The following is an 18,511-nucleotide window of genomic DNA, read 5'->3' on the forward strand; positions in this document are numbered from 1 at the left end:
ATTCGCGTTAAGCGATACGATTTGCGAAGCGTCCGAAATTTTTTCCCTTTTTTTTTTTTCCATAGTTCATTTTGTATTTCGACGCTAACGGGGGAATTATTCTGTCGTTAATAAAGCGGAATTGAATCGAATTGCGTCGGGAGAGAGACTACCGTCCAGTTTAAACAACAGATTTCGCGCGTAGCAGTAAACACAACACCAGTAGCAACACTACAGCCGAAACGTGAAAACAAAAAGAACGGGAGAGAGAGAGAGAGAGAGAGAGAGAGAGAGGGAGAAATGGCGAGAAATGTTCAAAATACCTGATACAAGGTATTTTCAGGATACAGCAGTATCGCTCCGCACCGGCAAAAATTCGTCCACAGGCCAAGGCACGAGAACAGGTAAAAAAGCAATCGCGACATGGGGCGTTACACGTGTCGTTACGGTGGTCGTCCGACAGAAACGTTGCGAAAGCGCGCGGCTCGCCGCGCGGCGGATGGCCGTTCCCCATTCTGTGCCCAAGTAATTCGCACGGACTATTGGATCACTGGTCAACGAACCGCAGGCGAACGGCCCCTTATTTCTCACGGCGTATACGTATCGGCGAGGACACGAGGAGGTGAGGACACGATAATGAGGGCCCGGGCGAGTTTACGCGCTCGAGGAGACGCGCGGCCGCTATTTGCGCGCGTCATTGGTGACAGAGGAGAAACTCGACGTACATTTCATTCGCGGTGGTCGTCCTCGCCACGAGCAGCGAGATATTTACCCTGCAGATTCCTGCGCTTATCTCTCTCTCTCTCTCTCTCTCTCTCTCTCTCTCGGCATTTCTTATACGCTCGCGAATAAATTTATAACACAGCTGCGGGCGGGCGCGCACGTCCCGGCAGAGTGTAAGTGGAACGAGTCGATATTTCGTCCGACGTCCGAAAAATAATCGACCTTTTATTCGCCGCACACAGCTGCGAACATACGCCCCGCGGGGCGGAGGGAGAGGAAGGGTAAGAGGGGAGGGAAAGGAAAGAAAAATCCGGTTAAACGCGCGGTGGACGCGCGTGCTCGCGATGCATGAAAAGAAAGGAATTTTTAGAGGCGAGAGCGACAGAGCGAGAGCGAAAGCGCAGCAACACATAACGATGCATCAAGCCGGCGACATCGAACGATTCATCGGGCGTATCAGTTTAATCCCGGCCGGGGGGCGATAGCGTTGTAAATCCAATAATTGCCCGTCTTACCCGTTAAGCAGCTTTAATTAATTCCGTTTCCGTAGCGGCGTGATTAACGGCCGAAGTTGAATTAAAATCTCATCTAGAGCAAAAGTCCGCCTGGCTGTTACGCCGTCGTCGTCGTCGTCGTCGTCGTCGTCGTCGTCGTTGCCGCGCGCGCGCGCGTCGCCTCGCCAATTCCGTTCCCGTTATCGTATTTACATCGTCGCTGTCGTTAGTTGCACACCGCTCGGACCATTTACGTGATTAGCGTTGCCGTTGTTGCCGCCATCAGATGGGGAATTTCAACGTCGTCTTCATTTGAAGCTCGATCGTCCCGATAGCGCTTACTTTCTTAATGATTCAGTCGTGATCGTTTTCCCTTCCTATTTGCTCGTTTCCCGATAATCGAGAAATTTCACGCTGAGATTAATCGTAGGCCTCGTCTTTTGGGAAAGCAAGCATCGAGAATCTTTGCTTGAAACTCGCGGCAGGTTTTCATTTGAATCGCACATGACGTGTGTGACGTTGCATTCATATTCACGAGGCATAGTGGCCTGTATTAATTTGATAGTTGTTATACTTGAAATGTTTGTGAGTGCGAGACATTCAAGTTTGAATTTAGAGCTAGATTCGAGTTTTTGCAGTTTAATCGCGACTACAAGTGTTAAAAAACAAGTCGCACGTGTATCGTACAACTTGACTGAAAAATTTAGATCCAGCAGCTCTCACACACCGAGAGAAAAAATATCTGAGAAATAAAAACTATTTTTCCGACAAATAATTATAATATATTTGCGTAGATCTGAATTTTCTTATTTAAATAGAAAAAACGAAAAAAAAAACAACTTTTGTGAGCAGTTTCTGTTTTAAGAAATTGTAAGAAAATATACTTTTGCGTTTGAAAATAATTTTTCTCAGCGTAAAAATATGTACACTATACATATAATCCATACTCATCGAAATAAATATTTCCTTATCTCTTATTTATTTCTTTTCAGCACAAACACACATATATGTACATACAGGTCTGAATTCTCTTGGCTTAATATAGTTGTTACTTGCCTCAAGTGAGATATATCCGGATACATAAAATTTCGAGTTGGACCTGACTTTTCCAGTTCAATCGCATTTACAAATTTGATGCCACAGGTGTGTGTCGTGCGCTTTAACCACACACGTCAGATTGAACCTTCAATTCGCACACAAGTTTCCAGTCACAGCCACCAATACCCCGGTCTCACTCGCTCCATTTAAATTTCTACTTGACACAGTGATCCGCGGTTGATCGTTTGTCGAGCGATCATGTGAAAGCGATCGGCAAGCGTTGACGTAACACGGACACCATTAAACGCACACGGTCCGATAACGGAAGACACACACACACATACGCATGTTTAATATTAGTTATCGCGGAACAATAATACATAATAAATATGGCCGGCACTATTGATCACTCGATCTCGCGTTTGCAGGAGCACGCACGCTCGTCGGCACTTACTCAGCGATATTCCGCGATCCCAGGTATGTGTGTATGTATCTACGTATGTACCACGTATGCCGCCGCCACGTTATTTAGTTTGCGCCTTTATATGCGGCGTGCACCATGTGCAATCTGCAAAGCCCCTCAAAATGTGTCGGGCGGACGACATGCGACAACTTCGTTTCGGCAACAATATATAACCCTTTGTAAACGCGAAAAACACGCGAGAGCGCGCGAGCGATATATACATTCCAGCGCTCTCTCAGCGCGCGCTGGGCGAAATGGCAAGGGAAAATTAACCGAGTAAAGGGATAAGCAATATCCCCCTCGACTCGTTTGCTTCCTTCACTACCGCCGCCGCCGACAACAGAAACAGAGATTTCTGTCAGCGGAAATTCACCCCTTCCTCCCTCCCCCCCCTCCTCTCTCTCTCTCTCTCTCTCTCTCTCTCTCCGTAATTGATTTTCGGGTTCTAAAGAGTTTCTTTGCTGCACGTCGGAAAACAATGTCGGACAAATGCGACACAAAGTCCTCCGAATTTCCGCTTCCTTACATCAGCATGTGGAAAACGCGGCGCCCCTCGCACCAAGGCAAACGGGATCCCCGAGGAGATCTCGCGGTCTCGATAGTGAAATTTCAATTTCGGACATCCCGCAGACGAGAATTCGCCAACACCGTGCAGAGCGAGTAATTCGGACAACTCGACGGCAGGAGAAAAATGAAACGGAAAAGCCACTTTTCATGACCGATATGAACGAGATACGCCACGTAACTTTATGTCCGCGCGGCTACGCGCTCGCACATGTATGTGTGTGTGTGTGTGTGTGTATGTCGAGGTAAGACTCTGTCCGCCTTTCCCGTCCGTTCTCTCCTCCTCCCTTGCTGCTGAAATTGATTCTCCGCAAAAGGTCGCGAGGTCGCCCTCGAATGGTCCAGAAGATAGCTGGAACAAGGAAAACCCGAGGTTTTCCCGACGTTTCTTCTCCCCCCTCTCTCTCTCTCTCTCTCTCTCGCTCTCGACGGCTTCCCAGCGACTCCGAAGAGAGAATCTCGTGGGCGAAACGCCGATGACGAGGAGGATACATACAATTAGGACGGAACGAAACGGAATTGGATGCGCGGCAATTAATTTATACGGCCCGCGTTCTAATCTCCAACGAGGCCAAAAGCCGAGCAGAACGCGGACGAGTCGATAGGATCGTTCGCGTCTCGTCTCGCGTGGTCACCGAGCGGCAAGAATTACATTGCTTCGACAATTTCATGTTATACGCGCGTTGTACAGTTCCTGCCGGGGGAGAAAATATGGGCGCCGAAGGGCGGATATCGCGGCAGTAAATCGTTTTTATTCACCGCGAGCGTTTCCAGGGGCTAGCGTATCCTGCCGAATGAGAAGCGCGAGAACAGTCCGGAAAGTCCCACAAGAGGGCCGAAAAATTCGATGCAGAAAGCCGGATCGAGCGTAACGGCCGGCGCGGCGGAGGAAGGAAGGAAGTGTCGCGGTGTTGTCTCGGTGTCGCTGAGAAAAAATGGACGGGAAGCTAAATAAAAAGTGCTCCGTGTGTAGAAATCGCAGGAGGACACGCGGAAAATCTTCGAGCAGAAGCGAGTGGGGTCACTTTTGTCACTCGATCAAAATAAATAATTCTCTCGCAACTTCGGCAACATTAATTTTCCAAATGTTTGTCTGGACGTTTTACCTGACTGATTTTGTAGCTCCTATCTGCCCTGAACCTTTTCTCCTGGACACCCGGTGTACCATCCTCGTCTTCTTCAGGTACACAGTGTGTTCGGGTGGAACAAAAAGACGCCCCTCGGACGCGATCGCGGTCTCAAGCGGTCTCAAGCGCCTGCGCGTCGCCGGCGCGGACGGCAAAGCCGGCTATATCTTAGCTAATTATCTGCACGATATAACGTATAATATTATATGTATAACCTATCACATATCTCGGCCTGTAATTAACTATGTAACACGCCCATTATCTAATAATTAACCAGCGACCGCGGGCACCGCGCATGGATGCGGATGCGGTTACAATGCGCATCATTACCTGCAACGTGTGTGCGTACGCGATGCGCGCACGTGAGCGCGAACAGGCGCACAAATTAAATTAACCCTTTGCGTCGGAGTCACGTCTGCCAGACATTCTGCTGTTTACAAGCCGAAATCAGCGCGTCTCAGACCCGCAATGTAATGTATGTGCTTTTGTGCCCATCGAGCGTCAAAATTAAGCAGACTTGCGCGCGCCTCGCGCGCGGCCGTCAATGGCGGTATAAATGCGAAGAGTTTAAGACCGACGGTTTCGCGGGGTCCAAAGCGCCCTCATTTTGCGGACTTCACAAAGGAACAGTACATTAGTTACGGCCGCCGCGCGTTACGAAGTCGACAATATACTAGATAAATTAAATATACTGCGATATACTACATCAATTAAATTCAATGATTAATATTGTAGAATAATTTTAATTAACTTTGTGAGTAATTTGTAATAATTTTAATTAACTTTGTAAAAATATCTGCTGTTGCAAAATTCGACAATATTTCCTAGACATTTCCCAGACAAAAATAGATTAATTAAATAATAGTTCGTGGCAATGGCCCTGGAATTACTTGATGCTGGGAAGAAAAAGAGAGAGAGAGAGAGAGAGAGAGAGAGAGAGAGGTGAGGGGAGGGAGGGGGGGGAGAAGAGAAAAAGCCCGGTTTCCTCAGTCGGAAAAAGGAACGTCGGAAAAAGGGAGCGTTATCTTAGCATGCAGCTCCGAATGGGGATGGCATGAAAAAGGAAACAAGAAGAAGAAAAAAAAACAGCGATAGTCGCCTCTCGCGAAAGCGGCGAACTTTCGGCGAGCTCCTCCTTCGGCTGATTATTCGGGAATCCCGAAGTAACGGAAAAACCGCGATAAACTTGAGCCGGCCGGCCCGGCGAATGCCGAAGATTCTTTAATATCGAATGCCGGCATTCCGACCGGCGAAACTCCGTGTTTCTTCGGCGCACTTTTAGGAAGATGAAACTCGGAATCGGGAGGGAAAGGAATGCCAATAGGAAACGAAATGAATGAATGAATGAACGAACGAACGAACGAACGACGGAGAAGGGAGCGTCGCAAGGGACGATTTCGCCCGGAACGACGACACGAAACGTCAGGGCGCGGGTGGATTATTCCTGGATCGTTCTCCCGCGAGGAGGCCGAGACGGTGTCTCAAAGTTCAACAGCTGCGACAGTCCCTCCCCCGCTGAAGGAATCGCCGGAGACCGACGCGACGTATCGCTCGCGAATTCTTCGTGCTCGACGCCGAATTCCTCGTGCTTGACGTATTTATCGGGACTCATTGGGTTGGTCGATCCACACCCGGCCGATGTCCTCACGCCATCAACGTGGAGAACACGTCCAGCACACTTCCGCGGCATTCCGGATAAAGGGCGTGGCAGTGCTCGCCCTCTGCCTGCTCACCCAGCCGCTCGGCCGCCTGATAGTCCCGATCGCCGTACTCGTCGTGCTCCTCCTGCGTACTGGAAGGCCTGGAATCCCACGGAGTCTCTCGATATACGTGCGCCTCGCGCGAAAAATTACAGCGATATGCATGTCCGTAGGCGGCGGAAATATCGGAGCGGTCGCGCGGGGGTATTATCGAGAAATTTGCCGAGGGTGCGATCGGCGAATCGAAAGAAGTAAATGCCTCCACGCGCGCGTCTACGGTAACGTTATACTCTCGCTCGTTCTAATTGGCGCTACGTGACGCGCGCCCTAGACTAGAAACTCTGCTTCCTCTCTCTCTCTCTCTCCAGCAAACAAACAAAAAGTCAAACACAAAAGTAAAAAGCTCAAATACAATATCCGCGCGTTGTCTTCGTTTACCTGAGGAAAGTCTGCACCAACTGGCCCAGCAAACCGTGGCGGACGTCGAATGGCACATGGGCGACCTCGCAGATGGCCCTCAGCAAGCACTCCTTGCCGCCGAAGCCGTACATGGCCATTACTTTCTCGAACATTTTGTAAAGACTCCATCTGCTGCCGCCCGCCCGCGTGTAATACACCCCCGGCTCCGTGAAATCTGTAGCGTTGCTCGGCAGGGTGTACTGCATTTTTGTAAACACGCCCACGATCACGCTCTCGCGATCCAGCTGCAGCGGAGTGCCCAGACCGAAAATCAGCTGTAAAAGCGCGAGATAGCGTAGCTGAGCGCCGGCAAATGCAATAACGCGCGAGCGCGCGCGCGCGCTTAAGAGAGAAACGTTTTCGAGGTAGCTCCCGAAAAACGAGAGAGAGAGAGAGAGAGAGAGAGAGAGGGACACCTGCGCTGTGTGATCCGCGGACTCTCCGCGCATTTTTACTTTTTTTGCTTCTCCTCCTGGTCCGCCCTGCCGACTCGCCCGGAGGGTTGGAGGGGAAGGTCGAATTTCCAGTGTCGAATTAATAATACTTTCGAGACGACCCGGGCGTGATCGAATTCGAACGAGCGACGCGCGCGAGTCGGCGCCTGCCTTTCCGCGACGGATACACACCCCTGCGATGGACCGGGCGCCGGTGGATTCCGGATGATCGCACGACGAAGTTGATCCAATTTCCGCGCCGGGCTCATGCGGAGCGCACGCGACCCGCCTCTCTCGTACGAATTTCCGATAAAACCGCAAATTTCCGCGTAGAATCGTTGCCGGAGAATCTGGATGGCGGTGGAGCGGTGGCGGTGCGCTCTCTCTCTCTCTCTCTCTCTCTCTCTCTCTCTCCCCCTTCCTCTCTCCCTTTCTCTCTCACTCGATCTCCCGTGAGATAGATGGGCAGATAGGGACACGGGAGAGAGGAGGGTAGGGCTGCGCTGGAGCGAAAATACATGCTGGCGAAAAAAGGAGCCGACACACGCCCGGTATATTTCTTTCTCAATGCCGGCTGACCGGCCGACGTACCTGCCTGCAAACAATACGAGCGCGCCAACGGCTGACATTATGCGCGAATAATTGATCGCGAGAGTAATACCTCTGCCTCTCTCTCTCTCTCTCTCAGAGAAAAAATGATTGTGAAAAAATGACAGGCATCTGTCGTATGTATACAATTATATAAAACTTGAAATTCGACCATAACGAATTATATATATATGTATATATATTGTATGTGTATGTGTGTGTGTGTATGTGTGTGTGTGTGTGTGTGTGTGTGTGTGTGTGTGTGTGTGTGTGTGTACTCACGAAAATCTACGTGCGTCTCTCTAATAAAAATATATATTTACTCGCCGCGCGCGCGCGTGCGGAAACTTCCGAAACGTGACGCTATCGAAACTCCATTTTTCGACTTAAGTCCCAGATTAGACGTACACTTTATCTCCCCCCCCTCTCTCTCCCTCTCTCTCTCTCTCTCTCTCTCTCTGTCGTTTGTCACAGAAAACAGCGTGTGATCTGTCAGCGGTCCATGGAATGTATCGATTTCGTCGGTCGGCGAGGCTTCGCGTCGCGACGTAAAAACGTTTTTCATCTCGTTTCACAAAACCCACGGCGAATCTCGTTAAACTGTCCTCACCAGACACCGGCAGACACCGCGCCGCTCCCTCAGCTCGGGAACGATTCTCCGTTGGAAATTCGCGGTTTTATCGAAATTCATACGCGCGCCGGCACATGTCGTGTCCGCGGCGCTCTCAGCGTCTCGGCTGTTGTGCGCAAATAAAATGAGCCCCGAAAGAACGCGTTGTTGCACCGCATGCTCGTGTCCGGCCGTGTCGAGACGAGAATCTAATAATTTCACGCCGAGCACGCCGGCTCGCGGCAGCGATGTAATTAAGCGCGTTGCCGAAAAACACAAAACACGCGGCTCTCGTTGTCTCGAGAATTGCGGCCGGTCGCAGCGAGCGACGAACCTTCCGCTCGCTCGATTTTCTTCACGCTCCTCAGTCAAAGGACGAAATGTCGGGAACTACGGCGATGCGCCCCCCCCCCCCCCGCGCCGTGAGGCGCGCACGAAAACGCGGAACTGTCGCGGAAAATTGGACGGACGACGTAGGAAGACACGATCGTGCGCTCGGAATTATGTACAGGTGAGAATGTCACGGCGAAACCCTGCTATAACCCCCCCCCGCCCGTAAATTGCGAAACGAATAAAAATAAAATTTTCATAAGCAGTTCTTAAACGTAAACGTAAAGGGCGAGACGAAGCAATTGTGACCAATTAGCTAGTACATGAGGCACCATGAATAGCTCTGCCAATTTTCGACGAATTTGCATTGAATTTGATACACCCAGGTTAGGTTTTTTTTTTTTCTTTACATTGAGTCGCTGGCTATGAATCTGGAATCAAGGAGAAATTCGTAATGGCGGATCCAATATGGCAGCGCTTAAGCACCTTTGCAATTTTGTCAGTTTTGACGAATATTCATCAAGATTAACATCCCCCCGTTTGATTTTGTGTGAAATCTTTTTTGCGAATCGCGGAGCTCTTTGTGTTATAATGTAGAATATGTTACAATGTAGAATAGAATTCGCCGGTTCTCAACCGGCTACATACCAGAAGCATCGACGTGTCGGGGAAAGTGAGGCTTCTTTTCAGCTTGTGTCGTGAGGTCATGTCGTCCGTGCAATTCAAGTTCGCGCGAGTGTCGCCCGCCCGCGGGCATCCCCCGACGTTGATCGATAAACGAAGCAGGAACAAAGCAAGAACAATCGATCTGATCATCTTCCGCAGAGTGGAGAGCCGTGACGCGCGACGCGACGCGACGCGACGACGACGACGACGACGACGACGACGACGACGACGACAAGGGTTCCCCGGCCGATTAAACGACGCCGAACTACGTGAAGTAGCAAACTGGATTGGTTTGAGGCGTCGCGTTTCGTGTGTCGCGGGGAACCGTTAAACACCCCAGCGCAAATGTTTGCGCCATTCCCGAAGTCGCAGCCGAATTGCACGACGGGTTCGAAGACCCGTGACGCCGTTTATATAACGGCGACGAGCGATTCCCACCGCCGACAACGCATACATAATGACCGCGTTTCACAGTGCGTTTCGTCGCATCGACGACAGCGAGAGCGCGCGCGAGCATGCTCACAGTTTGGACAAATATTTGAAATCCTGCGATAACGTCCGTTATGTAACACGCACACGGATCGCATGAAAATGCATAAGCACGACACATGTCTCGGTCAATAAGTCTCGTTCTTTCTCTCTCGGGCTTGTAACCTCCTCACGTGCGATTTAATTAAAAATAACTTTTCATGTAAACATTTATTTAATTTAACACTAGTATCATCTCGGAGGAAAGGAAGAGCGTATGTTTCAGTTGATAGTTTCTAGCAAAATATTTCAGCAAAATAAAAGATACATAATTGTACGTAATTTTATATAGTCAAATATGACAAAATGTATCGAAAACACACGCACGTGATTCTTCGTGACTTTCGATTCATCTCTCTTCACGAAAAAATCGCGATTATAAAAATCCCCTGATGTATATCGTCGGATGAAACGAACAGATGTTTCTATTTCTGTTTCTGATGCAAATTTGCGTTGAAGGGTTGAGGGAATAAGCGTGGTTTTTCGCTCAATGCTCTCTCAAGTTCCGCAAGACGGAGGGGTAAGATTGTGTCCCGCGAAAGAATCAGTGTCGACGCGGGCTCGTATAATCTTGAAGCATTCTCGAATCTTCGTAAACCGGCGCGAGTCCGCAATGTCGGCGTTAAATTGAATTACAGCGGCCGAACGACCCCATAAAACTCACCCTCGTTACGTACACGGAATCCTCTCCTCGGCTACCGCGACCACTTCGGACGACCAAATGCAAAGCGAAACACGTGTTTGCGCTCGTCGCGTGGTTAATCAGCAGTCGGTTTGCTCGCGACTATTTAGCTGAGGATGAAGATACATCTCAAAGAAGGGGGTTTACGCAAAGCTTCTACGGTCTCTAATTAAGAGGACGCCATATTTCCAAATTTTATCGACAGGATACCAACTGGCTCCTTCATCGCAAAATTTACGTTTATGTTCATGTTTGGATAATTAACAAATTTCAAATAATAATAATATTGTGCGGTGAGACATCAAACACGCATGATATTTTTAAACAAATTTGTTGTGGTTACAGCCTCTTTTCATAAGGCTCAAGAAAATTACAAATTTTTTTTATAATTTCCATTACAATATTTCTCTCGTGTATTTAAACAAATCTGTGGAATGAAATTCATACTTTTGGAATACGTCATTCACATCGGCCGTTCCCTTGAAAGATTGCAATACAGAAGCAAGGATCTCAGACGATGAACTTTTACTTCTCTGACGATTGCTGGGAAAATAATTAATAGGCGGTATAATAAATTGATGCGATCGAACAATCGAAACGATCGAATGCTTGCTTATTCGACGACGCAACGGGTGACACTTCTGCCGCGGTCACACAATCGTTTCTCCCTGCAGCGGGAAAAGTCGGATCACGGGATACAATGCGCGAAATCGATGTCGGACTAAAAAATAAATGGTTACGTAACAGCACACGGAGCATTTCTGAAACAAAAGAAGACGCATGCAGGGTCAGTTTATCACGCCGGCCAACAATGGCGGTATCGGAGAATTCATTATCCGCAGCGGCCCGATTGTACGTGCCACTTAAAGGAAAAAATTGGAGAAAAAGGAAAACGAGTCGAAACGAAAACGAAAACAAGGAGGAAGAGGCGAAAAAACGATATACCATTTTCTTCCTTTTCCTCTTCGTGTTTGTTTTCCTTCAATATATATTACATATAGAACATAATGACGGCAAAATCCGATCAAGAAACCTCAGCGTGATGGCTAAACCCTTCCAACTCCTGACCTAAAAATCCGAATCTAACATTATAGCGTTGCGGAAAGTCTCGACGTCAGTTATCCTGTCCATAAAAATGCAGCTACCCATTTAAATTTCTTAGGTCACCTTGACAGGTCATTCCAAGGTTGCTTCAAGGACACAGAGACATCGCCAATAATTTAATCATTTCTGGATTTTTCAACCAGCCTGCATGTTCATTGCCTATCAGCGCTTTAGATGCGCTCAAGATGAATGATTAACGGTTGCTTCTGGCTCTCGATCGAGCGCGGTAAACATAGCCCATATTTCCACCGCGCTGATCACGCTCTGTTTCTCTGCGGATCAATAGAGCTAGAGAGCGAGTGTGCAGAAGCTCTCGCCGAAAGCGCCTAGAGAAAGTAGCCTAGAGGATCGTTTCGCTCCTCCTTTTTCTTCCTCTTCGTGCTGTCGCGCGAGAAACCTCCATGACAAGAAGCTCGGCGAGCGCGACGGAGGATACGCGCGTGACAAAGGCGAGGAGTTTTATTACGTCGTTCCGAAGTTGTAATTCAATTTCCATGGCGGATCCATCTCCAAGAACAATATATTCTGCGGCGGCGCGTATGCGCAAAGTAGAACTAACAATAAGGCAATTCCTCCCCGTGCCCATACACTCTCCCCGATAAGGCAAAACAATCCTCCGAGCGGCAGGAATCCGCATATCCTCCTGCATACTAAAGACCCTCTTCCTCATCAGACTAGATTCTCGGTGGTTGCCGCGTAGGCGATAGACAGGCACTTACGCAAAGCTTCAGATTAAGCGACTTATCGTTAAAATATTCCTCTATAAATTTCGCTGCACGCATCTCTCTAAGCTCACAAACTTTGCACAAGGACCTTCTCGCTTTGCACAAGGTCCCTCTGTTTAGGATTTGTTATTTTAATATAGTAAGGCGAAAGATTTGTGGAATATTTTCACAGAAACTAACCCGTGTCAACAAAGAAGAGCAACGCGAGAGTAGCATGTTTGGAATGACAGCAACTCACAACATAATAAAGGATAAAACCACGATGCTTCGAGGTATTATAAACGATATGCGAGCCCCACGTAGTTTAAAATATAAATAACTCAGAACTTCTCTCTTATCCTTTGTAACATGCAGGATTGGACGAGTTAGTATATTTGTTTAATTAAGTTACGTTCAAAGTTAAGAATATTTGGAATTAACTTGGTTAAGTTTAGAATTACTTAAAACGAGACTGACTTAAACGTTAAATTAAAACTAAATTAACTAATTAAAGTTAAAATTTAATTACGCAAACCAATGTCTATGTATTCTTCGTATAAATAATTTACTAAGGTGTGAAATTTATACGAAGTGATGGAAAAGGGTCTTCTCCACAAGAAAATATCGATTGTTTTACGCTCAGGTTTCTATTAAAGGCAAAAAATGTGCTTGCGCTTCGGTCTTACTCTTGTTACTTTCAGGACATTTCCGCGGAAATGGATCCGAGATACACGGAGCTCCTTCTCGTGAAAAGTGAATTACGAGCTAGGACGATCGCGCGAATTGTCAAAGCTGATATTACAAATGTTAAGGTGCCAAGAAAGGAGCAAACGGATGCGCGAGCGGGCACGACGGAGGATGCATGCCGAATGAAGAAACGCAAAGGATGTCGGCGACAGGACGTGACGCAGTTATATTGGACGTTATTGCCAATACTCGCGTTCTCGATAACAGCTGCGTGCGATAAGAAAATGGCCCGCTCGAAAGGAGAAAGATCAATAAAGGCGTTTTTCCGCCTCCCCTGCTACTGGATTGTCAAAGAACAATTTTTTTTGCATTGTACGGTCATTAAAAAGATGTCGAAAATATGATCGTAATGTTTGGTACATCAAAAAAATAAAACAGAAAATAAGAAAAACGAGAAAGAAAGAAATAAAATGAACAAGAAGAGGCAAAGATTTGAGCAACGAAACTTTTAAAACTTTTGTCTTGAGAAAAATGTCCTTATTGATCCTTCTCCTTTGTAGAAGCCGAAACGAGGACTGGGCATTTATAATTACCGTACGGCTGTTATTAAAAAGAATACTGCGGTTGTACCCGCATCTTCCTAACGTAATTTCTTTCCCGCGGTGTCGCGCATTAACCTTGATCCAAATCAAGCTAGGGTGAGTCACTTTTGAGAAGTGACCAGTTATTAAACGAGCCCAACAATTACTCGTTATCGTTACTCATTTGAAATGATAGCTCTACAATTAACGTTACCGTTATTCACTTTGAAAAAAGTACCTCATTACCGTTACATGAGTTGCTCATTTTGAAATGTCAATGTTTTGAAATGTTCATGTCAAAAAATAACTCGTAGCCGTTATCGTTTCTTATTTCTAATAATAACTCGTTGCCATTATCGTTAACTCACGAAGCAACATGAGACATTACTTTCCTCGTTACATTTCGAAGAAACTTCTTTACGACGCTCGTCGCCATCCATCCCGTGCACGCGTATTCCGCACGTGAAAAGTAACGGTAAAGGCAACGACTACACTACACCCGTCCCCTTCGCTCCAAAAATGTAATTACATTAGCTTTGCTAATGGAGAAAACACGTCGTTTTCACCACCGTTGAAAAAGAAAAAAAAAACAGCAGTAGCTCCTGGCGGTAATGAGGCGTTCTCTGCAATCCAGCACTACTCTTCGACCCACTTCGACAATCACGATAAAGAGTGAACATTCGTGAACAGGTGTCGCGTCAATTATCATAAATCTTCAAGCACAGCAACGAGACGTGCTAATTAATATCCGCAGCGCGTACATCGGCTTCGGCTCCTACACGTTCCATTCGTGTGTTCCGTCGCAGCGTCAATTTTTCTATAAATCTCTATCGCGCGCTGCCGCGGACGACGTCGTTATTGCTCTTCTGAGACTTCCGCCGTGAGATAGAAAACGCCGTGGAGGAAGAGGTTACGCGAAAATTAACGAACTTTCAGCCGGGGCGAGCCCACCTGTGATAATTTGCTAATTAACCTTTTGTTTTCCCCGACGGGATATTAAGCAACTTCCCGAGCGAACGTTCGGATCTTTAATGCCGCGACGCTTATTATTACGGGGGACAATAGGGGTCTCTGATAATGGGAAAAAAAAAAAAAAAGAAAAAAGGAAGAAAGAAAAGGAGAAATTAATTCCAGAGCGCGTCGCCGAAAGAGAATAATAACGTCGCCGGCGGGCCGATACGATCACTCGGTTATTTCGGTGAAGTATTCCAAAAGACTCTCCGGGCATTCCGTGAATAAGCGCTCGCAACTCCCGCGATCCCGTCGCCCTGCAACTTCAGCGGCTCGATACTCTTGATCGAAGGCGTGTCTGAACGGCTCGGATGTGGTCGAGGGCCTAAAATGTAAGCAGATTATTTCCCCGATCGAGTCAGTGGACGTAATCTCTGGACGTAAAGTGCGGAATTGTGCGGACATCGCGCGGAGAGAGACGAGACAAATGTCGATCAATTAACGATCAAGCAAGCTCTCCAACTAAGTCCTTGCTTTTCTCGCACTGACTTGTAAATTTTAACCATTACTCGCGTACTTGTTGCGCTTCCCTTGTGAGTTTAATAATTTATCACAGTCCTGTAATGTTTCCCTGCGACCTTAATCTTATAAGATTTCGCTTCTCATATCGATGCCGTTGAGAACGATTCGAGAATAAGTCCGAAACGTCCGGGCATTCCGCTTTTGTTTTTTGCTTCTGTGCTATTTATGTTTATAATTCATTGCGCTGCTCTCGATAATCCTGCACTGATTCCCACCGATCCTTCACTTATTTTGCATTGAATCGAATATCAACAAAGCCTCACGGAGACTTGGTTCGTTCGTTTCTCTTTTCTCTTCTCGACGCGAGCGATTGCCGTGACACGAAAGTATTTTGCACAAAATATCGCAGCGTCGTTAACACGATGTGTGCTCTACCTTCTCCTTTTTCTCCCTCGGAACAAATGTTTCGCAAGCTGATCGCAGGTGCGCTGGTCGCAGGTACGCCGCCGCGTAACACGGCCGCGCGCGCACGTGTAACGTAAACCGTTCACGTTTCCCTAAGCCGTAACAATGGCACGGCAAACGTAACGTAACGTAACGTAACGTAATTCCTTAATCGCGGGCGCTACACGAGACTTAGCAAAGATTATTCTAAGAGACTACTCGGCGGATTAACACTTACGTGAGGAAAGCGTGGACGAGCTGCGCAGTCAGACTGCGGCTTCGCCCGAAAGGCACCGCCGCGGCCTCGCAAATGCTTTTTAAAAGGCAGGCTTTGCCCGAACGCATCGGCTCGAAAATCGATTCAAGGATCTCGTAATACTCCCATCTGGATATCAAGGCCGCCTCGTCTGCGAAAGAGCGATGATTAGGCGCGGATCAAACGATCAAAGCGCGCGCTGGACAGAGACGTTCTCGTGCCGAACGAACATTTTTATTCGTCCTGCACAAATACATATATTGTTCCTTCAACTGCTCTTCGCCTCTTATCGTCGACTGAATCTTGTCATTCAAATTCCTACGTTACGATCTTTGTTCCATTTGCCTCGAGATTACAGTCCGTGCAGTAAAATTTGCCTAGACCTTGCCTCTTCTTACCCGACTTGTTTTCAGTGTACGTCACGCGTTATCTATCCAAGATAAGCTTGAACGAGAAAGAGAGAGAGAGAGAGAGAGAGAACGTGAAACTTTTATCATTTCTTCCCGCTTCCACGAACGATTAATGTCATGATAGCCGAATGTCCGAAAGAGGGTGAGACGTGTCATAATTTATTACGTATCCGATATTACGTGTGATGTAGCGTAAGTAGGAAGAAAGGAAGAAAGAGAAAAGGGAAGAAATGAGCGAAATTTCGGCCGGGATTAATAAGAGATCAAAGCGAATGGGAGAGAGAGAGAGAGAGAGAGAGAGAGAGAGAGAGAGGGCTTCGGATGCAGAAGCGGGATTAACATCCATGGTAAGCGGGGCGGAAAAGCAGAGGGTGCGAGGGAGAGGGAGGGTGAGTAGGCACGGGGCTACGCAACCAATTGAAGTAGCCTTATTAATGTCCAAAGGGAAAGGATCCTAGCCTTATCCCGAGCATCGAGCCTCCTTCCTCGGTCCTCGAGTGCCGAGTGTACTCGTCAGATATCGAGGGGCAAAGATTCACTCGAGCTTCCTCTCGATGCATCTTGCAACGCTACTTCTTATATAATCTCGCGTTTCTTCCCCGACACCTAACCGTCCTCCTCTCGTTCGAGGGTATTGACAATTTTCTACCTGAGAGGAGCGTGTGAGCGCGTAAGCGCGCGGAAAGCTCATCTCCCGCGGAAGCTCGCGGGGAACGGCGCGGGCAGGCGTGATGTAAGCAGACTGGAGTTCCAATAATGAGAGTTGCGACATCGCGCGGGGCTGATGATTTCCGATCGGTTGACCTGTTTCTCACACGGCGAGTTGGCGCGAGTTCTGAATGTGAAGTTTAAGCGTGAGGAAGGGCACACGCCAAGGGGAAAGGTAAGACGAAAATTCGTTAACGAGAAATGATAGAGGTTCGTTACCGCGACCGAAGACATTTTCCGAACACTCGGCTGAATTAGGATTCGATCGGGATAACGGAAAAGAATTATTTAATTGATTAGAAATCTGCCTCTGTGTCCCAACAACCGGCCTTGCGTCTGCTCTCTCGGACAACGGCAAATTCGAATTTTTCCATGCAAATATGTTCAGTTATTGTAATATATTGATTGGTAATAATAATAATATAAGAAATTAATATATCTGAGATATATATATTGTGCAAAATCACGACAGATATTTATCGTAAGCAACGAAAATAATCAACAACGGAAGCAACTTTCTGCTTCGTAATTGGACAGCCGACAGTCTGACGTGGAAGAACAATGAAGTGTACATCCAATTGAAATCTCAAGAAATTAATACCGCTATCGCACCTGAGTGAAGAGTTTATCGCAGATTTGTCATAGGAACTCCAGCGCGGACGAGAGAGAGAGAGAGAGAGAGAGAGAGTGTGTGTGTGTGTGTGTGTAAATTCATCCGAATAAAAACATCGGGACGCGTGCTCGCTGATTCGAATCATCGACGAGGGTGTTGAGAACGTGAGTTATTTGTCAGCTGAATGAAAGAAAAGAAGAACGTGCGATACCTTTCGCGCCCGGCGGTGATGAAGCGTCATTTCCATCAGGCTGTACAGGGCCGTTGATCGATCTGTCATAGCGGACGTATGGATCCGTCAAGTACGAGGCGTTATGCGGCAGGGCGTAATTAAATTTGAACACATAGCCGATAATCATGCTGACGTCAACTTCCATGGGTATACCGAGGCCGAAGATTAACTGGAACGGTTTTCAAATATAGGAAGGTGTCATCGCGCGCGCGCGCTCGATCGCGTTTGCCCTGGCCGGAGAGATCGAGTCACCCACTCACCGACGACGTTGCCAGCGATCGACGTTTCGAACGCGCGAAATTAGATTGGAAAATAAATGCCCCGATCCCCGATCCCCGATAATTCGAACGGACCGGCGCGCGATCGGAGCGCGCGCCGTGACGAACGTTTCACGAGCGATCATATATGCGCGCGGAGCGACACCGAGCGACACAATTCTTGCTCGACGCGCGCAATTTTCACCTCGTCTCTCCCTCCGTTTATTACCGGGGCGCTACGTTTCTCATTATCAACCAACTCTCATTGTCTAACCGGTAACTCCCGTATCGACATAATTGGGAAAGTTGTCTTTGAAAAGCAACTCGCATCGTCATTATTCGTTATCCACCCGATAAAACGGCAGCTCGTTCGCGTTAGCGTTGCTCCAGATAATAACGAATCGCTACAACACCCGTTACGTTATTCTTTTTTTTTTTTCATAAATTTCGAAGAACTTCTTTTTAGGCTTCAACGCTGTCCCGGTTTTCCATATTCCTTCGTCCGATTTTTCTTTCGTATTTCTCTTATACGAAGCAACGGTCTATTTACGCGTCACTCGTCCGCGACGAAACGACTCTGTTATTTATTATGTGATTACATGTACATTTTCTATATCTGCAAAATAACGATAAGAGCGACGATTATTTTTATACTGC

The 18,511-nt window shown here is 47.5% G+C and overlaps 1 protein-coding gene across 1 annotated transcript; it reads right to left on the reverse strand.

Moving 5' to 3' along the window:
• Nucleotides 1–5,340: 5,340 nt before the first annotated feature.
• On the reverse strand, nucleotides 5,341–17,948 carry LOC105191792 (uncharacterized). The gene is made up of 5 exons (XM_025297038.1): nucleotides 17,577–17,948; nucleotides 15,617–15,785; nucleotides 14,645–14,797; nucleotides 6,527–7,090; nucleotides 5,341–6,189 (listed from the first exon to the last, which is right to left on the reverse strand). Exons 1-5 carry the CDS (start codon nucleotides 17,740–17,742, stop codon nucleotides 6,033–6,035), a joined length of 1,209 nt encoding a protein of 402 aa, XP_025152823.1. The 5' UTR covers nucleotides 17,743–17,948; the 3' UTR covers nucleotides 5,341–6,032.
• Nucleotides 17,949–18,511: the final 563 nt, after the last annotated feature.

Source organism: Harpegnathos saltator, unplaced genomic scaffold, assembly GCF_003227715.2.
Source record: "Harpegnathos saltator strain DR-91 unplaced genomic scaffold, Hsal_v8.6 scaffold167, whole genome shotgun sequence".
In the NCBI taxonomy this organism is placed as follows: domain Eukaryota; kingdom Metazoa; phylum Arthropoda; class Insecta; order Hymenoptera; family Formicidae; genus Harpegnathos; species Harpegnathos saltator.

Bases quoted from the DNA above. Each gene is read 5' to 3' on its own strand.
- LOC105191792 (XM_025297038.1), bottom strand. From the start codon at position 17,742: ATGGAAGTTGACGTCAGCATGATTATCGGCTATGTGTTCAAATTTAAT. The intron at 15,786-17,576 runs GTATCGCACGTT...GCTCTTTCGCAG, and splicing joins ATCACCGCCGGGCGCGAAAG to ACGAGGCGGCCTTGATATCC. The intron at 7,091-14,644 runs ATCGTATCGGCC...TCGTCTCGAAAG, and splicing joins TTCACCGAAATAACCGAGTG to TATTATTAATTCGACACTGG.